At 46.0% G+C, this 27,252-nt stretch overlaps 1 protein-coding gene and 1 pseudogene across 1 annotated transcript in view; both read left to right on the forward strand.

Moving 5' to 3' along the window:
• Positions 1–18,494, forward strand: part of CDH13 (cadherin 13) — a 1,030,614-nt gene extending 1,012,120 nt beyond the window's left edge. Inside the window, exons 12-14 of the mRNA XM_019413211.2 lie at positions 3,196–3,429; positions 6,480–6,698; positions 17,381–18,494. Coding sequence (XP_019268756.2) covers positions 3,196–3,429; positions 6,480–6,698; positions 17,381–17,388 — 461 coding nt within the window. The 3' untranslated portion in view covers positions 17,389–18,494. The remainder of the gene's footprint in view (positions 1–3,195; positions 3,430–6,479; positions 6,699–17,380) is intronic.
• LOC109245710 (H/ACA ribonucleoprotein complex subunit DKC1-like) lies at positions 7,384–16,888 on the forward strand (annotated as a pseudogene).
• Positions 18,495–27,252: the final 8,758 nt, after the last annotated feature.

Genomic DNA, 27,252 nt, shown 5'->3' on the forward strand with positions numbered 1-27,252 from the left:
GTTATTCAATAAAAAAAAAGAAAAATAATTTTCCAATTAAGAAATTCTACCAAAGACAAGCTGACAGTGGAAAGCCAAGCTCAAAGTAATTACACATTTCTTTTTTTTTTTTGTTTAACGTTTATTTATTTTTGAGACAGAGAGAGACAGAGCATGAACAGGGGAGGGGCAGAGACAGAGGGAGACACAGAATCTGAAACAGGCTCCAGGCCCTGAGCGGTCAGCACAGAGCCCGACGCGGGGCTCGAACTCACAGACCGCGAGGTCATGACCTGAGCCGAAGTCGAACACTTAACCAACCGAGCCACCCAGACGCCCCATTTCTTTTGAGTTCTCGATCCAACCAAAGTTGATGGTGTGCCACCATGAGAAGTTGCCATCCTTCTGCTGGTGAATGACATTTGTGTTTCGACATTAGCAGCTATTTATTGGAATGCTTATTCTAAAACTCTCCCTGGGTGTCGATATATTTACATTTCCACCAGCCCCGCTGAAAAGTCTCTATTATCACTTCTTGACTCACTGCCCGGCTTCCTTCCAGCTGGTTCTTCCATAGTGGAAGGCTCCCAGAGAGAAGTCATCAGTCCCCTTCTCCTTGCAAAATCCCGTGGCTTCTCTCTACCCCTTATCCTCTGGGGCGTCACGACACATTTCACTGCCGTCCGTTGCCTCCTCTTCCAATTTACGTCCCCTCTGTCTTCTGCAAGCCGCCAGCCGCTCGTTAAACTCCGGGGTTTCCTCAACCTTCACCCCTTGGCCATTCTGCCCTGTCACGTCGCGTTGCCTGATGGGCTAGGACTACTTCAAAGCCTCTCTGCTGACAAGTCCTCCATCGCTACCCAGCGCTGGCGTGTCTCCTAAGCTCTGTGCGCCTTTACACGGGTGCACTGAATTTGAGGGGCTGTTCGCCCAATCAGAGCTGAACTCACGTCTCTGCGCTCCCCACTACCTTCCGCTTTTCTGCGAGCAGCCTCATCTGAGTGCATGATCACCAAGACAAGACGTCTCTTTCTTTCTTCCTTTTTCAATGCTTATTTACTTCTGGGAGAGAGCATGAGTGGGGGGCCGCAGAGAGAGAGGGAGAGGGAGCATCCCAAGCAGGCTCCACGCTGTCGGCACAGCACCCAATGCGAGGCTCAAACTCAACAAACCGTGAGATCGTGACCTGAGCTGAAATCGCGAGTTGGACGCTTAGCCGACTGAGCCACCCAGGCGCCCAAAAAGACGTTTCTTTCTTATTCCAACTTGCCCACATCGTGACATCATGACCACCTATCGCCGGTCTCGCTGCCTCCAACGTCCAACATCTCCTGCCAGTATCACGTGTGTTTCCATAAATCAGAGCAGATGTTCTGCCGTCTCTCTGAAAAACCTCCGGTGACTTCATGTGGTCCGCGGAATCAGTACAAGCAACTCGTCATGAAAGTCAAAGCCCCCTGTCCTGCCAGACACCCCCAGCCTCATCTCCTTGCCGTCTTGCCATGTGCTCTGCACTAGGGTGCGGCCCGTGATGGCACCGGATGACCTTACGTGTATCCACACGGACCAGCAGGCTTGTAGGAGCTGCTATGTCTCACCTGCCTCCCTGGGTCCCCTGGGAGGCTGTCACCAGACAGCTTGCCATCTCCTTCTGGGTTGATAAGGGATTAGGCTTCCTGCCTGCCCTTGTTAGGGCACAGCTGCAGGCTACAAACTGCTGGGAAGCAGCTTGCAGGTGGCTCCAGGTCATAGTCACCTGGTCCCTTTGGCTTAACGACACCTGCACAAGGGCCACCTCTGCCTGCTCGCCCTTTTACTGTCTAGCTGATGGCGGAATAACCTGCCTGATTCTAAAAAGGTCTCATCGTTTCCTTACCCGCGGAATCTGTCGGACCGTGCCTTGCCTTGCACGTGATACCTGTACCCTGAGCTCAAATATTCACCACCCTTCGAACCCCCACATGATTCATAACTCGACTTTAATCTTACTGTGCATTTCAAGAAATAAACACAGTAGGAAGTAAAATAAAACTGGGCTTTTTAAGTACAACTGAGGATAGGAAACATTAAACCGAGCCCGACAATTAGGTTAGTAATAGTGCATAAAATTTGACGGGGGCGCCAAATCCTTTTTGGAATAGGGCAAATCCAAACGCTTACAATGTGTGGCCTGCCAATTTGGATCTAACCCTTCTCACAGAAATTAGGAACTATTAACGAATGGTTTGTCCCAAGACAAAATCTCTAATGCGTAGCTGATTAAAATTTAGGAAAAAGGAAGTAAAGTCACTCTGAGTCTTACTGAAATGAAACATTCTTTTCTTTGAGTGAAAGACACTATCACCTGGGTGATTAGAATGGCTTTTTAAAAATAATGTTCCCTACAGTAAAAAACGTGGAAGTCGCGGAAATATTGAAAATGCAAGGCCTTAAAAATAAGACCCAAAGATTATATTACGGTCGCTTCATCTGTCCCAGTAGCCAGCTAGTGACTTTGTTTCTCGTCACTAACCTGACTTTCTAAATCTGTCCTATGCTGGCAGGCCAGCCAGGCCAGCCCCCCAGACCCATTTCACCCACAGAGGAAAACCCCGGATTAGCTCCTTCTCTCTCCAGTCAACTGGCCAGTCAAGGCAGAACTATGCCATACGTGCAAAACACAGCCTCCTCTCATGGGACCTCCGTCCTCCCCTGTCCCAACAGCACATGTGAATACTCGGGTATTTAGATAAAGCTTTCATTTGGTAAGTGACGACAGGTCCCATTTGCTATCTCCGTTCTTTGCCTCTAATTTGTTATTATGGCTAGTGTTCTAAAGAATTGATGTATTTTTATTTTTTTTAATGTTTATTTCTTTTGAAAGAGACAGAATGTGAATGGGTTAGGGGCAGAGAGGGAGGGAGACACAGAATCTGAAGCAGGCTCCAGGCTCCAAGCCGTCAGCACAGAGCCCGACGCGGGGCTCGAACTCCGGAATGGTGAGATCATGACCATGATGGCTCGACCAGCTGAGCCACCCAGGCGCCCCCTGTGCTAAAGAATTTAAATCAGAGGTTTTATATATGAGAAAAGGCTTTTAACCACTCGACTTTATACAAATGCCTAAGCTATTGTCTTCAGTCCCGTTCGAAACCTGTTAGCAGGTGGCCAGCACACTGGAGGAAAGCAGGTGACAGAGGTCTCTTGCAGCTAACACCTTCGCTCTCTGCCCCATAGGCAACCCTCCCGCTACAGGCACCGGGACTTTGCTGATCACTCTGGAGGATGTCAACGACAACGCCCCCTTCATCTACCCCACGGTGGCTGAAGTCTGTGATGACGCCAAAAACCTCAGCGTAGTCATTTTGGGAGCATCAGATAAGGACCTTCACCCAAATACAGACCCTTTCAAATTTGAGATCCACAAACAAGCCGTTCCTGACAAAGTCTGGAAGATCTCCAAGATCAACAGTAAGTCTAGTTACACATTCTGTAGCTGCTCCTTGGGCTTTGAAGCCTGGCTTCCCCAGCCTGCCTCCCTTCCCCAGGCTCTTGCTCCCTCCTACTCACTCCTGGTCTCCAGGGGTTGATTTCAAGTGATTCACACCCTGTCGGTGCTGACAGTTTCCCCACCAGCAGATGAACACAATCTGCACAAATACATATCGGTTTCTTAAAAATGCAAGCATCAGAGTTTTCTCTTCTGTTTCTTTTCTGATCTCTCCTGTACTCTCCATGGTGTATTGTATACCCTATACCGTACGCCCTATACCGTAAGTGATTTCCTCTCAGATCATGATCTCACAGTCAGTGAGTTCGAGCCCCGTGTCAGGCTCTGTGCTGACAGCTCAGAGCCTGGAGCCTGCTTCAGATTCTGTGTCTCCCTCTCGGTCTGTCTGTCTGTCTCTCTCTCTGTCTCAAAATAATAAATAAACTTTAAAAAAAGTAAAGAGTCTCAGCCTCTGACCCTCCATCGTCCACTCCTCAAAATTACCTTCGTCTTTGCAACAACCGTGGCTTTCACGTTCCACCGCGATATCACCGCCCAGCCGTCCTGTCCCTCACTTATGACACATGCAAGCCCCGTCCCTTCTACCAGTCTTTCCGTGTGGGAAGGCAGAATTCCGAACTTGGCCCAACATGTCCCATCTGCCTTCCTAAGGCCGCAGCACCAGGGTGCTGACCGAGGTACATTCCCTGTATCCACATCACCTCGCCCGCTTCCCTCCCCGGGGGAAATGTGAGCTCACTACCGAGTTCCCCTGGTTGTGCAATGAAGTAAAAAACCAGGATCCACGCATGTGACCCACACTCTGTCTCCAGTAGTGAACTTCTCCTGCAGCTGACCCAGCCAGGGTACCCTCCTCATCCACCAGCCGTAGGCTTCTCGAGAGGGATGGGGAATTACGCATTTCATTAACTTTTGGAAATGTACAGTTGCGCATAAAATTTTCTATTAAAACATCTCGTATGCATTGAATGGCCTTATCTCATATCTCATTTTATTAGTGCCTTCCTTTTGTTATTGATTCCATTTGCCTGTTTGTCTATTTTATTGCTTTTTTAAGGAATGAGTTCTGTTACACTGATTATTTTTAATTAAAACAACCTTTCTCTTGTTTGAGGGGCTGGTGCCTCCTTTGCTAGTTTTTGTGGCTGTAGCGGATTTAAATAACCATCACCAGGTCTTTCCAGAAAGTTCCAGCTGGAACTTCTTCGAGTGTGTCGTCCACTGGAGGGAGACGGGAGAATGTTCCGTTATCCTGCCTCCTCACTGGGGTGACTACGTACATCGGTTATTTCTGCTGCTTCTCCTTCTGGTCAGGATGACACTTCATCTGTTTCTGCTTCCATGTCATTGCTCAGTCTTCCTCATGGTTTTATTTAAGAGATGGAGACTTCTCAGTCCTTTCCCTTGTCCTAGTTTTTTTTTTTTAATACCTAACACTGTTCATGCCCAGAAAGAGGCAGTCCAAAAAAATTGTGTGTGTACATACATATAATATATATGTTACATATATATTATATATAACATACATATAATGTATATAACATACATATATGTTATATATATAATACATATGTTATATATATGTTACATATTTTTAAATATATGTTACATATAATATATATGTCATATATATGTTATATATAAATGTTATATATGTTATATATATAAATTTTATATATGTTATATATAAATGTTATATATGTTACATATAATATATGTGTTATATATGTTATATTTTATATGTGTTATAATAATATATATTTATATATATTTTATATGTTACATATAATATATATGTTATATATATTATATATGTGTGTGTTATATATAATATATATGTGTGTAATATACATATATCCCCGGTCATCTGACTGACTTGAAAAGAGAATAGTCCGAGGCTAAAAACAGTGGCCATGTGGGGTGGCCATTTTTGCATGCCGCCCAAGGCCCGCCTCATAGCACATATTCCCACTAAACAAGGGCCTAAAGTTCAGTCCCTGTGCCAGGCTTATGCTGCGGGCTCCCACCCAAATCCAGAGCTATGGCTGAGGACTAATAAAGACGTAGACTATAGAACCCCAGGGCAACACATGTGGGTCCTGCCCACATTTAGAGTAAATGGATAGTTTGAGTTTGGGTAGTTTTGGGGTTTTTTTGTTTTGTTTTGGGGGGGTTTTTTGGTGTAAGAATTTGTTTGATGATTTGAACTTGGATTCTTAAGTAAAAATGCTCTGAGCCGATTATTTCTTTTTTTTTTTTTTTTGTCTTTTTTTCTTTGTTCCAGCTCTGTTAGAGTAGAGCTGACAAATAAAAAGTGTATGTATTTAAGATGCAGGGTGTAATGATGTGAGAGTGGATTTTTACATCAGTTTGTTTAGATGTTGAATGTGATCTTTGCAAAGATGGCTTTATCGGTGTCATAAATTTGCAGGGGGCACTTCCTGGTATGCAGTCAGCTCCACAAAATGGGTCCCTTTGAAACAGAGTATAATAGCACTGAGCCCCAGGACTTCTTGGCGGTGGAATGTTCTATGCGACGCTGCCCGACACTGTGGCCACTCGCGACACGTGGTTGCTGGACACTTGAGATGTGGCTGGCACACCTGAAAAACCAAATCTGGATTTTTATTTGCTATTAATGAATTTAAGTTTAAAAAAATTTTTTTAATGTTTGTTCATTTTTGAGAGAGATGGAGAGACAGAACGTTAGTAGGGGAGGGACAGAGAGCGAAGGAGACACAGAATCCGAAGCAGGCCCCAGGCGCTGAGCTGTCAGCACAGAGCCCAATGCGGGGCTCGAACCCACGGACCGTGAGATCATGACCTCAGCTGAAGTTGGACGCTTAACCGACTGAGCCACCCAGGTGCCCAAATGAATTTAAGTTTAAACACTCCCAGGGTTATAAACCAACATGCAATGCCTGTTTGGTGTGGTTTTAGTCACCAAAACCTGACTCTTTTATTCGGGGAAGTCTAACCCTCTCTCACAAAGGTCCTCTGGTCCCCACAGATACGCACGCCCTGGTAAGCCTCCTCCAAAACCTGAACAAAGCCAACTACCACCTGCCCATCGTGGTGACTGACTCAGGGAAACCGCCCATGACGAACGTCACAGACCTCAGGATACAAGTATGCTCCTGCAAGAACTCCAAAGTGGACTGCAACGCGGCGGGGGCCCTGCACTTCAGCGCGACCTCGGTCCTGCTCGCCTCTCTCTTCAGTTTGGCTTGTAAGTAGCCCGAATCCAGGGCGCACACAAGTACGAAAACGTAACTTCCCCAAAGCCACTGCTTCCCGTATATCTGTCAGCATGATTCATCCCAGAGGAAGCATTCGTTCTTGGTTTATGTCCATATAATAGAAAGTATTACATGTAAACGTGTTCCAGCCACTCCAAGGAAATGTGCGAAGACGCTCAGTGTAACCCACAGACCGGGTGATGGGAAAAACTTCCTGCCAGTGCCACTGAACTTGGGCTGATAAGAATGCGCCGCGTTAGGTCTTTGGTCCGGCAGGGCCTCATCCCTCTCTGCAGTGTGCCGAATTATCTTTTGCAAGGTTAAAGTAGGTATCGTGCCTTTTTAAGAGCAGTCATGAGAATTCATGGATGGAGCCTGGGCCGTAGGAAAGTAGAGAAATGCATATTGCACGCATATTTTCACTGACTGGTGGTAATCTCTGCACTATAATGATGTATTATTTTAAACAAATGAATTGTTTGGCCAAGTAATATAAATGTGAGCATTAAATGAATAGATGCATGTATCAAATATTTCCTTTGCATGGAACGCTCTCCAACATAAACCTTAGCAATTATTCACATACAGGTAATGCCATTCAGATCCACTTGGGCTCTGGTATTTATATTTGGAGGAAGTTATCAGGTGGTTGTGAATTAGGAACTTGAGAAATTGATGATTAGGAAACAAAGCCCCAGAAGTTACTACATCCTGGTGACAGTGGTAAGTGGGGTCAACAGGAAGTTACACATCCAACATCAGACATTTACTCTGTATAAAGCTCTGTGCTGAGCCAGCATCCTGGAGGCAGAACCAAGGAGAACATCTTACAATGAGAAGTGTCTCATTGGATGGATGGATGGATGGATGGATGGACGGATGGACGGATGGATGGATGGATGGACATGGATGGATATATGGATGGATGGATGGACGGATGGATGGATGGATAGATATATGGATGGATATATGGATGGATGGATGGACATGGATGGATATATGGATGGATGGATGGACGGATGGATGGATGGACATGGATGGATATATGGATGGATGGATGGACGGATGGATGGATGGATGGATATATGGATGGATATATGGATGGATGGATGGACATGTGGATGGATGGAAGGAAGGAAAGAAGGAAGGAAGGAAGGAAGGAAGGAAATATATTCTCTTTCTTTTCTTCTTTTTTCTTTTCTTCTTTCTTCTTCCTTTTTATTCAAGAAATAAAGTATTACAGGTAAAGGTGAAATCCCCTTTTTTTCTCCCCAGTTTCGTTTCCTATTCTCTCTCCCCAGAGAAAATACTATCTTGACTTAGAGTGTGTCCAGATGTTAGTTTATACATTTACTACACACACACACACACACACACACACACACACACCCCACTTATAGTTCTATTTTGTGCAGTTTGTAAAACCTTATGTAATTCATATTATACTGAGCACAATGTTCTGTGACTTGCCTTTGTTCCTCCCCACATTACCTTTCCAAGATCCATCTACGTTAGTCTCGTTTGGGGGTTGGCACACTTTTACCACAAAGGGCTGGGCGGCAAATGTTTTGGGCTCTGTGGACCACATCAGATCTTTGTCACTTACTCTTTTGTTGTTGTTATTTTGTTTTTTACCGCTTTTTAAAAGAGTGAAGAACATTTTTTAGAGCGTATTTATTTTGAGAGACAGAGCATCACAGAAGGGGCAGAGAGAGAGAGCACGTGCACACATCGGAGGTGCAGAGAGAGGCAGAGAAGGAAAATCCCAAGCAGGCTCCAAGTGTCCACGCAGAGCCCAACATGGGGCTCAAATCCACAAGCCACGAGATCGTGACCGCGGCCGAAACCAAGAGTCCACTGCTTAACCAACTGAGCCGGCCAGGCACAACAAAAGTTTGAGACACAGTCTTAGCTCAAGAGCCACGCAAACACACTGTGGCCCAACGGCCATAGTCACCCCTGCCCTAGTGCATTCATTCCAACTGCTAGACAGGATCCGTCGGATGAATCCTGTGGAGTGTACCCCTCAATCAGCAGACACGCGATGATTGTTTACAGTGCCCTTCGACGATCGACGCTATTGCAGTAATCTGGAATCTGTTTTCCACCAGCTCCTCAAGGGAGTGCTAGACAGACGGCAAGCCCCACGCTGGGTCTGGTTTCGAGGCAGAATTGGAACTCACATCTAGCAGAGCCTGGATAAACTAGCAAGGAGTAGTTCGCGTGTGATCGTAAAGAAAAAAATGTTGTGTGGGTGCATGTGGGTGTGTACACAGAGAGGAGAGAAAATAATTGAGCGGCCACTCACACACATCACCCGCCATAAACCCAGTTACACGATAGCAAAGCCTGACTCTCGATGACGTTGCTTTGAAGAACCAAGGCACATGGCAGGATGCTGTTTACTCATCAGCTACTCTAGACTGCCAGGAGGGTTTTTAAATGGAGACTTCCGGGGTGCCTGGGGGCTCAATTGGTTAAGTGTCCGACTTCGGCTCAGGTCATGATCTCACGGTTCATGAGTTTGAGCCCCGCGTCGGGCTCTGTGCTGACAGCTCCGAGCCTGGAGCCTGCTTCGGATTCCGTGCCTCTCCCTGACTTATGCTCTGTCTCTCTCTCAAAAATAAAATAAATGTTTAAAAAAATGTTTTGGAGCAATCCTAAAATTTGTATGGAACCACAAAAGACCCCGAATAGCCAAAGTAACATTGAAGAAGACCAAAGCGGGAGGCATCACAATCCCAGACTTTAGCCTCAACTACAAAGCTGTAACCATCAAGACAGCATGGTATTGGCACAACAACAGATACATAGACCAATGGAATAGAATAGAAACCCCAGAACTAGACCCACAAGAGTATGGCCAACTAATCTTTGACAAAGCAGGAAAGAATATCCAGTGGAAAAAAGACGATCTCTTTAACAAATGGTGCTGGGAGAGCTGAACAGCAACATGAAGAAGAATGAAACTAGACCACTTTCTTACACCATTCACAAAAATAAACTCAAAATGGATGAAGGACCTGAATGTGAGACAGGAAACCATCAAAACCCTAGAGGAGAAAGCAGGAAAAAACGTCTCTGACCTCAGTGTCAGCAATTTCTTACTTGACACATCTCCAAAGACAAGGGAATTAACAGCAAAAATGAACTACCGGGACCTCATGAAGATAAAAAGCTTCTGCACTGCAAAGGAAACAATCAACAAAACTAAAAGGCAACCCACGGAATGGGAAAAGATATTTGCAAATGACGTATCGGACAAAGGGCTAGTATCCAAAATCCATAAAGAACTCACCAAACTCCACAGCCAAAAAACAAATAACCCAGTGAAGAAATGGGCAGAAAACATCAATAGACACTTCTCTAAAGAAGACATCCGGATGGCCAACAGGCACATGAAAAGATGCTCAACGTCGCTCCTCATCAGGGAAATACAAATCAAAACCACACTCAGATATCACCTCACGCCAGTCAGAGTGGCTAAAACGAAAAATCAAGAGACTATAGATGCTGGCGAGGCTGTGGAGAAGCAGGAACCCTCTTGCACTGTTGGTGGGAATGCAAATTGGTGCAGCCGCTCTGGAAAACAGTGTGGAGGTTCCTCAGAAAATTAAAACTAGATCTACCCTATGACCCAGCAATAGCACTGCTAGGAATTTACCCAAGGGATACAGGAGTACTGATGCGTAGGGGCACTTGGACCCCAATGTTTATAGCAGCACTTTCAACAATAGCCAAATATGGAAAGAGCCTAAGTGTCCATCAACTGATGAATGGATAAAGAAATTGTGGTTTATATACACAATGGAGTACTACGTGGCAATGAGAAAGAATGCAATCTGGCCTTTTGTACCACGTGGATGGAACTGGAGAAAGTGATGCTAAGTGAAATAAGCCATACAGAGAAAGACAGATACCATATGTTTTCACTCTTATGTGGATCCTGAGAAACTTAACAGAAGACCATGGGGTTAGGGGAAGGGGGAAAAAAAGGGGGGGGAGGAATCCCGACATTGTGCAGACAGAGTGTGTGGGAATTGTCCAGCTACCCGATGCTATTGGAGGGGGGGACTCAACCTTCTGGGGCCCCAGGAACTCTGACAGGCGCCTTATTCCAGCCACCGCCGCTGCCTGCTGCAGTGAAGGGGCAGCTCCGAGTGTGGACCAAACACGAGAGCCAGCTGATAGCACATCATCCTGAAAGACGAGGAACCGCTTAGGTGAGTTGTGAGGCCGGCACCTATATTCGGATGCTGTGTGTGCAGCTGGGTTTGTTGTTGGGAATGGGGGGTCAGATGCAGGAACTTTGGGGGGTTCGTACTCTGGTGACAATGGAGTATGACAATGACAAAGATGAGAGCCACGTGCAGTGAGCCATTTCCGCTCTGGAAAACCCGCTGCCTTCTCATGAACGGCCGCTTGTGAAAGACGAGGCGAGGAGGGCACTCTGCCGTGGGGCACAGATCACACGTGCAGGTGCCCTCCGATCTGAGGACGGCGTCACGGTCCATCAGGAGGTGGCGGTCATCACCACCAAGGGGAAGCAGCCTGCACGGCTATGCATCAGTGGCCGCAGCAGGGATCTCCGCCCGTGACTGTGACACGGCAGCCAAGATCGACAGAGTCATCGTGGAGAGAGACACCGGCCCTCAGAAGTGGGGTTTAGGTCCAACGGCAGGTCAGAAGAGCCTGATGGTCAAACAGGGCCTTCTGGGTAAGCACGGCAGGCCCACGGGGAGCACGCCTGCCACCTGGAAGCGGGACCACATGGACCACAGTGAGTCCGCAGAGAGAGGTGAGGGGCAAAGCAGTAAAAGCCCCTCGAGGAGGGCCGCCTGGGTGGCTCAGCCGGTTAAGCGTCTGACTCTTGGTTTCCGCTCAGGTCATGATCTCACGGCTCGTGGGTTCAAGCCCCATGTCGGGCTCTGTGCTGATAGAACCTGCTTGGGATTCTCTCTCTCCCTGTCTTTCTGCCCTTCCCCAGTTCATTCTCTTTCTCTCTCTCTCTAAAAATAGATAAATTTTTTTAAAGCCCCACAAGGAATGGCCAAAGTGGGGAAAGGCCCAAAGCAGACGGGAGAGAGTAAAAGCGACCTCTCTGCACCTGGTCAGGAAGGAAAAGAAGAGTAAGGATAGGAAAGCCCAAGTGGCTCTGGAGAGTGTGGGCGATCTGCCACTTTAAGCACTGTGTCCAGTTGGGAGGAGAAATTAAAGCCTTATTGAGAAAACAGAATCGCTTTTTCGTTCTGAACAGGATGGAACCCAGGTCCCAGAAAGGGTGCGGAGTTCCGGTACATGTTAGCTGTGACCCGAGAACTCAGTGATGTCACCTGCTGTGGTCATCCCATCCCGTCCTGTTTTAAGGCTCTAAGGGTGAGGGAGGCGGGTTTGATGCCATTGGCTTCTCTGCTTGGGAGAGTTGGGAACGTTCTTTCAGACTCAGCACAGCCCAGGAAATATCCGCAGCTGTTTCCTGATGGCTGTTTTAACATCATAGCTCGCCCCTGGTTTGCAAGAACCCGCTTACAAAGCGTCTGGGGGCGCCTGGGTGGCGCAGTCGGTTAAACGTCTGACTTCGGCCCAGGGCGTGATCTCATGATCTGTGAGTTCAAGCCTCACGTCGGGCTCTGTGCTGACAGCTCAGAGCCTGGAGCCTGCCTTGGGTTCTGTGTCTCCCTCTCTCTCTCTGTACCTCCTTTGCTCGCACTCTCAGAAATGAACATTAAAAAAAACTTTTCTTAAAAAACATAAAATGGAGACTTCCTACCTGTGCTTGTTGAAATACACATTCCCAGGCCCATCCAGCCTGTGGAACCCACATCCAAGGTGACAGTGGCCTCCACACAGACCTAGTGTTTGCATATATTTATACAATATTTTTAATACTAAATGCATGTGCCTGCTACTCCCAATCCATATTTTTTTTTTAAATTTTTTTTTAACGTTTATTTATTTTTGAGACAGAGAGAGACAGAGCATGAATGGGGGAGGGGCAGAGAGAGAGGGAGACACAGAACCGGAAGCAGGCTCCAGGCTCTGAGCCGTCAGCCCAGAGCCTGACGCGGGGCTCGAACTCACAGACCGCGAGATCGTGACCCAGGCTGAAGTCGGACGCTTAACCGACTGAGCCACCCAGGCGCCCCTCCCAATCCATATTTAAAAATCAGTACAACTTACCTATTTGTGTAGATTAAAAGGAATATAAATAATGGGGCAGTACTTTCTTCTTATCAACAAGGAATTTTCCTGGGCCCCCTACTTTAGAAACTCAAGGCCTACAGAGGCCATTGGTGAGCAGGTCCCCAAAGATTGCCCACTTCTCTCTCAGCTGACCGCTAGGATCACAACAACTCCAAGGCAGAATTGCCAGGTAACTCCTAAGGAACTCACGTTCATTTTTTTAAATTTTTTTTGAATGTTTATTTATTTTTGAGAGAGAGACAGACTGCAAGCAGGGGAAGGGCAGAGAGAGAGGGAGACACGGAATCCGAAGCAGGCTCCAGGCTCCGAGCTGTCAGCACAGAGCCCGAGGTGGGGCTCGAATCCGTGAACTGTGACATCGTGACCTGAGCCGAAGTCGGACGCTCAACCGACGGAGCCACCCAGGTGCCCCAGAACTCATGTTCATTTTATACCCAAAACAGTGTCATCGAGAAAAGACAGATGCGTGCGTACTATGAAATGTCAGGTGTGCTGTTTGTTCTCACAAAAAGAGCCGTCCTACCTCGCAGCACGCAGCCTCCCCACTGTCGGTGAGGCCCCTGGAGGTCACGTCAAAATCATCCTCAGAAGGGACCTCTCAATCTTTCTCCACAGCTAGAAAGGTACTCGGTTAGCCCTCTGATGTTTTGCACAACCCGGGTAGTATCAGCCCAAAAAAGAGTCAAGAACAGGTATTAACCCTCACCTGCTTGACTTCAGAAAGAATCTCCGTCTGTCCCTATATTAAAGGCATAAGGTTATTTAATACTGTTCACTTAATTAGAGCCTGCCAAATATAATGGTTCTTGTGGTATTATATACCTAGCCGGAGAGGTTCTTCCTGACAAGGACTTTGCTAATAAGATGTCTGAGGAGCTGGGTTAGAGCTAGCAGGAATAAGTAACCGTGGGGCGTGCCACTCTTTCGTAAGAGCAGAACTCAAAGTGGCCAACCCACCTGTGTAGCTATTAACATGATACTGACAAGAGACTGCACAGAAATGGGCCTAAAACACTAAGTTAGGTGGAGGTGGTGGGGGGGAGTGTCTACAAGCACTCAACTAGATTATAAAGTGCAAGGGTAATAACTTCCTGCCTCAGCCATAGTCCTTGAAAGAATTTCGGGATCTGGTAGACTCTGCTTGATGTTTCTTTGAATCAGGAGTCGGCAAACGACTGTCCAAGGGTCAAACGTGGCCCAGTTCCTGTTTTTGTAAATAAAGTTTTATTGGAACACAGCCATAGCCGTTCACTTACACGTCGCCTGCCTGCTGCTACAACACGGCAGAGTTGGGCAGGTGCCACAGAGGCTGTGTGGCCTGCAGAGTGGAGATATTTACCATCTGGCCCCTTACAGGAAAAGTGTGCGAACACCTCCATTACAGCATTGCTCATAAAACTGCAGTGAGCTCAGCATACAACGTGGCGGGGGATATTTTTTTTTCTCCTCTCCTCAAATAATATTCGGATCCAGGTAGACTAGCATTAACCAAACATCCTGATGTTCCGTGGCTTTTTTGTCTCCTTCCTTGGCCTAGAGATTTTATAGATGAGAAGGTGCTCTGAAAGTTCCCCGGGTCAGTAAGCAGTGAGGCCAGCTTCCACCATTAGACCGCCTCCTCATGGAAGAAAAGTAATGAAAACATTTCACCTTGTTATGATACCATAGAAGGCTTTATCGCAACGAGAAGTGAACCGAGAGGTCTGCACTTTTGTCTTTGACAGCTAAAACTGAAGGAAAAAAAAACTAATGACGTGGAAAGTAGTAAAAAATGTAAATGAAATTAATTTTACTGCCAATCTTGTTGTTGAAGGTATCTGTTGATGGCCCCGAAGAGATGCTTAAATGCTCCCCCTAGGACCCTCCCGATGAGGCAAGCTCGCGTCTCTACCAGCCTATGTCTGGGGGGCGGTTCGCAGGGCTCTGTGTCGTGTGCCACAGGCAACTCCAGGGAAGCATATCATCCTCAAAGCCTCTTGAACATTGTTTTAGGCTTAATTAATCAGCAATAGCAAGAACATAAAAAGACAGTTCAGGTGAACCGTATTAGCAAGTACCAAAATGAAATGTCTCTTCTTTGGCAAGGAGGGGGAATTGAACTGTAATCTCGATCACAGTGAAGAAGTTGAAAGACGTGACCAAGATGAGCAAAACGGCCACTGACAATACTTTTCATTCTAATGCTTTGTGTTAAGGTGTTCCTTGGATTCTATAAAATTCACCCATTTTAAGGGTACAGTTGGATGAGTTTTGGTGTAGCCACACCAACAACCAAGGTCCGGCTGGCTTCTTTATGCCCTTTGTTCTTGATCCCCTCCCCTGAATCCAGACCCCCATTGATCTGCCTTCTCTGAGTGCTTTCTTGCCTTTTCTGGAATTTTCTATAAGTGGAATTGTACAGTCCGTGTCGTTGAGTGCATCAATATTTTGTTCCTTTTTATGGTGACATGTGTTATGGGCAGAGACAGGGCCTGGGGAAACACCAAACCCAGATGAAGCAGGCTGTCCTCTGCCCCCAGGTGGTTCTGAGTCATCTTTGCAGAGGATCTGTGGTCCCTCAAAGCGGTGGGCTCCATGGACAGTGACAGTGGACCTCCTAGGGCTTCTCAGTGCCACCCACAAACAAAGCCAAGAGCTTCACATAAATTGTGTAGACTATCTCATGTAATCAAGTCAACAGTCCTCAGAGGTAGGACCCTTCATGTGACATTCTAAATTCATTTGAACCGTGAGTGAAGACTTGTTTAATTAAGTGAGGTTTAAAAAAAAAAAAAAAAAAAAAAAAAAAAAAAAACATTTAATGTTTGTTTATTTTTGAGACAGAGAGAGACAGAGAGCAAGCGGGGAAGGGGCAGAAAGAGAGGGAGACAGAATCCGAAGCAGGCTCCAGGCTCTGAGCTGTCAGCACAGACCCCGATGCGGGGCTTGAACTCACGAACCGTGAGATCATGACCTGAGCTGAAGTCAGATGCTTCACTGACTGAGTCACCCAGGTGTTCCTAGTGGGCTTTATTCAGCCACATTTTTTTTGGTCCTCAATGACCAAAATTATTTTAAGCCATGGTACCACACTGGAAAATATTTTTAAATAAAATTCAGGATGCCATTTAATCTGTTCCTTTCGAGTCTTTCTTCAAACGTGGGTGAATCTGCAAATACCATTTGCTACAGCCTGAGTAACTGGAGTTTAAGATAATGGTGGCAAGGACAGTGAAAGAGCCAGCCAAAAAGGGAAATTAGATGAGTTTGGGAGATGCCTAACTGCAAAGAAACTCACCCGTCAAACAATGTAAATATCCCTGGGTGTAGGAAGTAACATCCAAAAACTGCGCCCGAATTAGTGTTATTAAAACAGCCTTAACTTTCTCGGGATCGTCTTGCTTATATTTGAGTCACATTACAAAGACTTTTATCTGGTTGTAGAGAAGCTGTTTTAAATTTTCCAAGCAGATAAATGATAGGATTAGCCTCTGAAAGCAACGGGGTACAGAATTAGGTGTGTTTTATACCCCAATCAGCTCCTCGGCACGTTTTGAATGAAAGGGCCCAAGCTTTACGGAATTAACCTATTATATTCTAGCTATCGGTTCATTCCAGCAGGAACTACACTTCTATCGTAGGTTGACCTTTACACATTTTTATTTCTTTGATTATATCACGAGTTTTAGTGGTACCATTCCCCTGTACAAACCCAAGATATTATAATAATAATAAAGCAAAAACAGCAGAGAACCAAGCTCGTGTTATTATCAGGCAGAGGGGAGACCCAGGCTGGTCTACATCTTAGAGAATAACCACAGTTTTGGTGACAACGGTACTCTCGGATGAGACAGTCCAGGCCGTGAAGCTGGAGGAAGGGGTCATGAGCCAAATACAGGGGGGCTTCTGGAAGCTGGAAAGGGCAAGGAAGCGGCTTCTCTGCTGGAGCCCCCAAAAGGAACACGGCTTTGCCAACACCTTGACTCTAGCCCTCTAAGACGCATTTTGGACTTCCGACTTCCAGGACTGTAAGAGACTAAGTTTTGGTATTTCGAGCCACTAAGCTCTAAGCACTAAGTGGTCTTTTGTTACCACAGCCACAGGAGTCATACGCCGTGTCTGCAGAACCACTAACAGCTCTCTCACTCTTCTCTGTGACCAAGGATGTCTTGTCCCTAAGACATCCAGGTTCTGGGCTAAGGCGCAAGGGACAGGGCTCAACGTCGCAGAGATAGTCACCGCTGGTCAGTCTGAGATGAAGGGCTTGGCATTGGCGTTTTCAGACAGATCTTGCTTTTTAAGACATAAACCACCAGAGCTATCCCTTCTCTCTTGGAATATTAAACCTAAGAAAAAAGTTCCCCAAGGCAGTGCCGTGTTTATGAATGTGTTTATCACCTCTTATCAGCCATTTATCTCACATTTAGCTAAAACGTTTTCAATCAAGTTGCGATATTCCTTGACTTCGCTCTGAATCTTTTCCATTCAGGTCTGTGAGAACTCCTGACATCCGAAGCTTGACTACCACGTTTCCATAGCAACGGGAAAAAGAAAAAGAAAAAGAGAAAAAACAACCATCCAAATCTGAAGATCGCAGTTTACGGCTCTCGAACTTCACAACTAGGCCTCAATTGTTCCAGATTTTTGTTTTCTTTGCGATACCACTGGGTCTGTTCTTCACCATTCTGGCAGAATCTTCCTTTCTCCTTTAATTAGCGGAATCTTCTGAATTTCCCTGAACGTTGAAAGATCATGGCGTATAACTTGACCTTCTGGGAGCAGGGAGCAGGAACAGTGACTACTTTTTCTGATGTGTTGCCATGTTGCTAGTCAGCTTTCCACACATACAGCTTCGTCTGTGGGTTAGTATTTGTACATGTGTGAGTATCCATATGTGTATATACACAGTATTTATAGAGAGAAACTCTACAGAAGGAGCCTAGTTTTGATATTGAGAGGTTACACACAAAAAAAGGATGGAAGTGATGCAGCTGCCCCCCCCACCCAGGGCCTCAGTATCAAGCTGAGCATTAGTACAGACCCCAGAGCCGACGCTCCTGCGCGGTCCCGTTCGGTCCGAACACTGCCACGACCAGCCAGGCAGGTCTGCAGAGAGGGAGAGCACAGACAGAAGTCCTTCCTCTCCAGTAAAGGATTGCAACCAAATTTTCACTGCCATCGTATGCCGTGATCCTCAGAAAAAGCGGAGAGGAACAGAGCAGCAAACTTTACCATCAAACGCCAAGAAAAGGGCTCAAATATTATTTCGTGGGCATCTGTCTGCATTTGTACGTGTCCTGAATCCAGTCCCACGGATTCTTACGAGGACACGGATCATGGCGGAGAATCTCTCTCTCCCCGATGTATGTACAATTGCACGTCTCGTGGCGGGGGTCCTACGTGCACGGGAGGCAGTCAGCAGGAACCGCGTGTATACACATATATGCCCACATGTATAGACATACCTTTATGCACATACACACTGTTTGTTTCATATATACAGGCGTAAAATAGACTAAACACAGGTAGTTTTAAAAGTACCCTTTTGTGTGAATCGACTACCGTTGTTTGCAAACCTGAAAATAAAAGATGTTCATTATGTATGAGAAGTAATTGATTTTTATTCTGTGAGCATGTAAAACTAAGAGAAAAGCTAGAACCCGTACTAAGATGATCTTCTCGTTGATGAACTGTAGAGAACCATCCAAGCTCACGCCAAATTTTTCTATCAGATAAAACTAGTGACAGCCCGTGGCTTCTTATTAGAGCTCGCCACAAACTAGGGTAAGGTAAGTGTCTTAGCATATTTTAATACAGTTGCTTACTAAAGGTTTTAACCACACGCACACGCGTGCACACACATGCACACCCACGCTTTCTTACGCAATCTACGTTTGCACCTGTGTTTTTCAGTTCGCCTTCGATAGGAAGTAGGAGTCCTTTGTTGTCTTTATTGTAGTGAAATTATGCAGATAGAGTTCCATATATTGTATTTGTTTCAATAGTAAGTCTTTTTGGAGCATATAGAATGCAGAGATTTTTTTTTTCCATTAAAATAAATGGGTATTGGTGGTTAAAACGGCTGGACAGTAGCTCTTCTCTGATTTCTATGTTGTGTCTGATGTTGCCGATACGAGGTCTTGCCTTAGTGCGGGTTCACATTTTTTGACTGGTCATTTGGGGTTCCCCGTACACCTCCTGTTAGCGGAGAGTGTGTCTGTAAAGCCAGAAGCACGCACTCACAGCCTGGGCGATGAACTCATCCTGTCCATCCTATGAACGATTTCTCTTCAGACGGCCAGGTGGGTGGCAGCCTGGCCCAGAGGCTAGCTAACCAACCATCAGAAAGCTCACCCTCCTTCATGAACCTGGACTATCCCCCGGGAGAAATAACGGCTGTCGAGTGGCCCATTCACTGAAACGAACAAGTCTCCTCTCTCAAGCCTCTCCCGCACTTTGCAAATCAAACCCTTGGCTTAACTTGGCTTAAGACACCAGAAAAGAGGAATCAAGTACATACTTCCTCAGCAAGCAGAATACGCCTTAATTTTCCCCTACTTAAGTACACCCCCTGTCCCCAGAGTTCTCATCAGGACAGACGGATTTCTAGAGTGTAGTTCTTTCTAATCCTTAAAAAAAAAAAAAAAAGACCAACTCTTTGAAACCAAAGTGGTAGCATTTCCTGAACTGCAGAATGTTTTCTAACTTGCTAGAACACATTTATATTGTTCATTGAAATCAAAGCATTATCTCATTATTACCAATGCATTTTATTTTAGTCTGAGTTATTAAAAACCAAAAAAGTAAGAGCCAGAAATTGCTTTTCTCGATCGCTGAGCACAAAACCGAGGATTCTATTTCCGCTGAGTGGACGGTCACCCTTTCTCCACTGTTTTATTAATACATCAACCACCCTGATTAAAAATCTTTCCTCCCCGCTTTACACACGATAACTTATTTCTGATCATTTGTTTCAACAAAAACGCGCGACCATTTTCTAATTTCGAAAAAAGTTACCTTCAACACTGCCTCTTCCTCCAAATGCACATCATTTCACATGGATGTACCTGCCGTGACTCTTGGCTTGCCCAAGGTAAGTGGCCTCCAGAACGAGAACCCAGTCCATTTTGCTCCGGGGCGCCTGTGGTTCCCACTCAGCCACAGTGCCCCTCCCAACCGTGCGGTAAAACCACACAAAGTGTCTCCCTCAGACCAGAAAACCCTAGTCTGAAGCCTCAGTTAGCAGGGCTATCCATCCAGACCGAGTAAACAGACCTGCTGCTACTTCTTAGTTCTAAGAGCTTTCGGTCAAGAACTGTGGACACCATTCTCAATTCATACTAAAGCTTAGAAATGTCTACTGCGCGAGATAGACTCTTCTTCAGTATTCCCTCCTTTTCCTCCCATGGCTTGTGTGAAGGTATATGAGGGACTCCCACAAGGCTAATTAGATATCTCAGGTAGCCCAAAGTACACTCGTGGCCTCTCAAGTACCCAGTCATGCCCAAACCAACGGAGGGGAGGGAGAGCCGAGGGAGAAAGAGGGTAGGGCGTTCAGGAACTTGCCCTGAGCTCAGCTACAGACAAACTAAAGTATCTCCAAGCACGTCTATTTTTTTCTGTTTTTTTAATGTTTTAATTTCGTTTTAATGTTGTTTAATGAACATTAACCTCTTCACGTCAAGTTTTCTGAAGCACTAACCGACAGGTGAATCACACCAAGATAAAGGTGAGCACTGAGAAAGAATGACCTAGCTTTTGTGTTTAACCACTAATAATTAAATCATCGCCATTACCACCACCGTCACCATCATCATCAATGATCTGGCTGCACCTTTCACAAAGATGATGCATCCGTCTTCTTAACTGCCTGTTGAGAGTTGGAACTTCTCATAAAATGGTGGTAAGATGCTTTCATAATAGTTCATCCACAGCAACAAAGACTTCTTTTGTACGTAAAATGTGTTGCCCTTCTTAGATCTCCTATTGCTGATGGATTAGCCCACGACCGGGGAAAAAAATGCTCTAGTGTTGACTGTGTTTATCGAAGCGTATACAAAATATGTAGACACAGAAGAAAATGGTGGGATCGAGCCCGTGAACAAGGACTTCAGATAAGAACTTTAATTGCACAACTGAAGAATAAGCCTATGAGCAGAAACAACTTAGATATTCATCAAACTCAGTAAGCAGAAAAGTCTCTTCCTATCGCTCGTGCTACATCGCTATCATCATATTAATCATTGGAGGGCTGCTGAGCTTGATAAGCCTTTGAACCATTTTGTTGGTCTTGCGCCAGCTGGTTGGTAGGGATTTGGTGAAAAGAAGCAGGTGTAATAAGACCACAATAAATTTCACCATGAAGCTATGAAGCCTTTGAGAAAGTGGCTTTTAGAAGCACTATGAGTATAAGCTGAAAATTTCCATTTTCTGCTGCTTTTTTCAAAGCTTTTCCTTTAGAAAGCAGCAAAGTCATTCTTTATCTATAATGTACATAGATTTAGATTATTGAAGAGTTGGAAATGAAGGCCATATGAAAAACAGTCTGTGATGTCATACCCACATCAACACCATTCTGGTGGTAAATATTATGTATCCTCCCAAGATAAAAATTTTCAAAAATTTCAAACAGATTTTTATCATAAACACTCAAAAGGGATAAAAGTGTATCACTTTAAAATGTTGAATTCTATGGTAGTGCCGTTCCTTTGGGCTCGAGCTACTGAATTGCTCAGGGTCTCGGAGACGTAAATCAGCATTTTATTTACCATGTAGTTGCATAGAAACTTGTAACTTATTTGTGAAATATTTAAATAAAGGTTATCTGGGATTTTTAAGTGTGTCCTCGGTCTTAGACTGTCTTTAGTACAGTTTCAACACAGTGACAGAGCAAAAGGGATATTTGTTTAAATGGTGCTCTGGATGGCCTATAATGTTGAAAGGCCAAGGCTAAAACCAAGTGCTGCCTTCCTGATAGTTAACTCTTCCCCCTTCCTCGTTCATAACAGATCCCTCTGATTTGAGAAAAACAGATAGATGATACATGATAGATAGATGATAGATAGATAGATAGATAGATAGATAGATAATAGATAGATGATAGATAATAGATACATGATAGATGATTGATAAGATAGATAGATGATAGATGATTGATAAGATAGATGATAGATGATAGAAAGAATAATAGATTGGGTGGATATAGATCGGTAGGTATGGGGATAAGTATATACATAGATAAATGGATACAGATGATGGGCAGAGACAGATATAGATAGACAAAGATAAGGGAGAGATTGAGAGAGAAATGGATAGAAACAAACCAGATTGATTGATTGATTGATTGATTGATAGATGATAGAAAGCAAGCAGGATTCCTTTAGGGAGGTCCTTAACAAAAGAGAAGAAAGGTGGTAATATTTAATAAGTGCCTCCTACGTGGGGTGCGTGGGTGGCTCAGTTAAGTGTCCGACTTCAGCTCAGGTCATGATCTCACGGTTCATGGGTTCAAGCCTAGCATCGGGCTCTGTGCTGACAGCTCAGAGCCTGGAGCCTGCTTCCGATTCTGTGTCTCCCTCTCTCTGCCCCTCCCCCACTCGCACTCTGTCTCTCTCTCTCTCAAAAATAATAAATGAACATTTTAAAAAATGGAAATAACTGCCTCCTACAGACCAGATAATTTACATATGTAGGTAGGTAGGTAGGTATACACCTATTATACATATGTAATTTATATGGACCATCATTATACATTACATATATCATATAATTCATGGAATGTTGGAATAGACCTTGTCTCCACTGTACAATGATAAGAGGAGGCTCACGAGTTAAAACTCTCTCATGCTGGGTCTTGCCTAGTGAGCCGCGTGCGTGACTCCGGCACGGGCGATTTTCCACTCTACCCTGAGACAGCACCACCCACCTGTCACCCGGAAGAAACCACCGAGGCTGTACCCTCACACACAGTACATGAAATTGATGGTGACGAGACAATCTGGCAGGACAGGGTGAGTGAAGCCGAAGAAAACCGAACCTGCAAGTCAGAGTCTTCCTGAACCGCCTCCTTCCTCCCCGGGGCATCTGTCTCCAGGAAATTGCTAGTTTGGGTAAATAAATAGGAAAGCGATTCCTTGGCAGCCGATCATGGAGACGCTAATTCGGAAAACTGCCACAAATGAGCATGAGAAACGTAAACTGACACTTCAAACCCAAAGCAAAACACTTCAAGATGGCTCGCGACACCCCTGATCATACGTACCATTGTTCTCCATAAAAGCGATTTTCTGTTCTTTTGGAAACAGCCTCGCAAGAGACCTTCCCCTGCTTTTGTGCCCAAGACAAAGGATCCAGGGATGCTCCCCAGGGCACACTCCAGAGATCCCAGCAAAACTTGCTTTTCACACGGGAATCCAAGCCAGGAGCACTGGTACCTGGACGAAGGCGTTTCTAAATTAAACTTGCCAGAACTAGACGCCCCTCTCCAAAATAGGGCCCCACCTTTGCTCCTCAGCAAGCAAGATCCTGAAAACCCTGCCCTGCCCCCTCCCTGGGCCAGCCGGGCCACGTCTTCCCTCCGGAGGGTTACCGGTACCTTGAATGCTTGTCCTGTACAAAAGGGGTATTTGGAACCTGCAGAAATTCCCCACTATCCTTCTGGAGATATGTCCCCAAGGAAAATGGGTTCGATGTTCCAATGTTACAATTGTCACATTGGTAGGGTGGTTCAGCAAATAGGTCCTCCTGCTTCCCCTTCCCAAAGGATGGAATGATGTGCGATTTCACAGCAATCACCACCTCTTTCCCCTTTGCTCCCCTGTCTTCTCTGAGGCCAGCAGCTGAACTTTAATCCCGTAAGAACATCTTCATGATTGAATGCTGTCTCTCTACGACCTCTGCAAATCCCGCCGTCCCAATGCACCCGTCCTACCAAGTGCAACTACAGTTTTAAACTGTATAGTTTTAAATTGATAATTTTTGCTTAAATTCATGTATTTTCCAAGAAAATTGTATATTCTTACCATGAATGAAAAGCCAGTATCACCTGGGATGCACTGAAGTAACAAAGTCAATAGCAAAATGGCAGAACAAGAGATACCAGTCCTTATATGACACCCCATCCACCCGCGCCCAACCCCGCCATAGAAACACCAATTTTAACCTCCATTCACAGATGAGAACATGTTTTGGGGAGCCCAGAAATATGCCTGAAATGTTCCAGCATTTCAGTGGTGCAAAAAAAAAAAAAAAAAAAAAAACAGAAGAGAGATGCATTGAAGAGATAAGAGTGTCACTTTACCCCTCCCCCAAGGCAGCCCAGCTCAGGGCTGAGACCTCCAAGTCCACATTTCTTCTCTGCTCCCAGCTTTGCGGGACACTGCCACTCAAGTCTCATCCTGCCAAGAACACCGAGGGGATCAGCACAGCCGAAGGGTCTGGGGACAGCTAGCAGCAGAGAAAAGGGGGCGGGTGGGGTGGGAGGTTTACAGCACCGACGGATCTTAACAACTGGCCACTGGTCCAACTGCCTGGCCCACAGTCTCCATCAACAGTGCTGCTCACAGACAGAGGGAGGGCCCTCCAAAAATTCAAAATGGAACTCATATGTTATCCAGCAACCCCACTTCTGGGTGCTTACCCAAAGAAACTGAAACCAGGATCTTGGAGAGATCACTGGGCTCCCATGTTCATTGCCACGGTGTTGACAAATAGCCAAGGTCAGGGGCGCCTGGGTGGCTCAGTCTGTTGAGCATCCGACTTCGTTTCAGGTCATCATCTCACGGTTCATGGGGTCTAGCCCCGACTCAGGCTCTGTGCTGACAGCTTGGAGCCTGGAGGCTGCTTCGGATTCTGTGACTCCTTCTCTCTCTGCCCCTCCCATGCTCATGCTCTGTGTCTCTCTGTCTCTCAATAGTAAATAAATGGTTTTAAAAAAATGTATAAAAAACGTGCCAAGGGGCGCCTGGGTGGCTCAGTCAGTTAAGCGTCTGACTTCAGCTCAGGTCATGATCTCATGGTTCATGAGTTCAAGCCCCACATCAGGCTCTGTACTGACCTGACAGCTCAGAGCCTGGAGCCTGCTTCAGATTCTGTGTCTCCCTCTCTCTCTGCCCTTCCTCTGTGCTCTCTCTCTCAAAAATAAATAAACATTAAAAATTTTTTTTAAAAACGTGCCAACCTAAGTGTTTAGTGTTCTTACCACACAAATAAAAATCATGAATAATAATAATAAAGGAGGCAAGAGGAAACTTTGGGAGGTGATGGGTATCTTTATGATCTTGACAGTGATGGTTTCGTGGGCGTATTGTTATCCCCAAATTCATCGAGTTGAATGCATTAAGAAGTAGAGCTTTTTACATGGCACTCATACCTCAACAAAGTGGTTTTAAAAAATAATAAAATAGGGTGCCTGGGTGGTTCAGTCGGTTGAGGGTCAGACTCTTGATTTCAGCTGAGGTCATGATCTCATGGTTCATGGGATCCGGCTCCAAACCTGCTTGGGATTCTCTGTCTCCCTCTCTCTCTGCCTCTCTCTCTCTCTCTCTCTCTCTTTTATAATAATAAAATAAATGCAATGAAAACCAAGAAGATAATTACCTGTTAGCTAGACATTATGTGCACTGAAGGTCTGGGCAGGATACTCCCCTGTGTGAAAAGGAGAGATGACCTAGCTTTAGCCGGGACTCAGCCTCAGTTACACCCCACAGGGATCCTGCACCTTTCGCCAGCAAAGTGAAATGAGGGAGGACTGAAAAACTGCCTCCCAGGTGAGTCTCACTCGTGCAGACCACGCCCTCGAACCATCCAGAATCACCTCCATACATTTTGATAGAAAGGAAACAAGCAAAATTGCGTGAATAGAAGGGAGCGTCTCAGATCCAGTAACTGAAGGCGACGTGTCCTCCTCTTTCTAGAACCCTGGCTCTTGAGTGGTAGCACAGAACGGCACAGGGGCACCTTGTTGGAGTGGTTTTGTTTTCCTTCCCCGCCCCCCACCCCCTACTTTATATGCTGGGAGGAAGGCGTCCACGGGCAGGGGTGGGGCAAGTGGAGGAGGCCAGCTCCCGGAGCGGGTTGAGGGGTCCAGGGCCCAGCGCCCCACGGGAGGCCGACACCTGTTCTGGAGGCAGACAGGGCTGGAATGATGCCCGGGCGGGTACTTATGTGACGGTAGGACACAGGTGATGATAGTCTCTATTGTCCCTGTAAAACAGAATGCAAGGTTATCCTCTGAGGTTGAAGGAAGGAAACCCTGGGCTGGGAGAGACCGGGGAGCTTTGGAGCGTCCACTCAAGGCTGGGGGCTGGCGCGCCCAGGCCCCAGGTGGACGCGGCGGCACAGCCGGCCCTGGGGCAAGGGGTGCTCCCGCGCAGCCGCATGGGACAACCGGACAGCCGGGACAGCCGGGGAGAAAAGCAGAGCAGGTGAACAGCAGCTCAGACCAGCGTTGGGCCCATGGCGCCGATGCAGGTGCAGACAGGGAGAAGGTGAGTGGCAGGTTCTCCAGGGGCCTGCGGGGACCGCTCCGTCTCTGCTTACAGGGCACACGCAGCGTCTCACTGCCCGGTGACCACTCTCGTGCAGGGACACCTCCCCCGATGCAAGGCACGGGGAAGGAGGGGCGCGGGGCCAGGCCGGCTGGAACCAGGGACCCAGTAGGAAAGTGCCACATTGGCTCACGTAAAACCAAACCGTCCTGAGAAGGGGGAAAGGGAATGGCTTCAGTTACGCAATTCATCTACACAGATCTTTTTTTTTTTTTTTTTTAAATCAAGGTTTAAACGAGGATTGTTCAAAGCTGCATTTTTAAAGGTTAACTACTTGTGCGTTACACATAATTCAATAGTTTTGCTAATGGAACAGTATTCAGTTATGTTCAGTATATCAACCTCACAGAGTAAGTGTATCAGCCACGACTATAAATCAGGGAAATTTTTGTGTAAAGCAGCTCCTTAAAAGACCTTGGTCTCTGGGTCACCCGGGGGCTCAGTCGGGTGAGTGTCTGACTTTGGCTCAGGTCGTGATCTCACAGTTCATGGGCTCAAGTCCCACATCAGGCTCTGTGCTGACCCTATCAGAGCCTGGAGCCTGCTTCAGATTCTGTGTCTCCCTCTCTGTCTGCCCCTTCCCAGCTTGTGTGTGCATGCTCGCTCTCTCTCTCAGAAATAAACATTTTTTAAAAATTATTTAAAAAATTAAAGTGGTCTTTTATAAAAGACCTTGATCTCCACACAAAAAAAGTATGCTGTCTTTCTGCTTAAGTGCAAAAAAAAAAAAAAAAAAGGCTCCCTTAGACGGTGTCAAGTTTGTTTGCTGTTTATGTAAAAGAACTTTTCGATCAGAATGAAAAGGACTCAAGTC

Source organism: Panthera pardus, unplaced genomic scaffold (assembly GCF_024362965.1).
Source record: "Panthera pardus isolate Hobbes unplaced genomic scaffold, ASM2436296v1 HiC_scaffold_19, whole genome shotgun sequence".
NCBI lineage: Eukaryota > Metazoa > Chordata > Mammalia > Carnivora > Felidae > Panthera > Panthera pardus.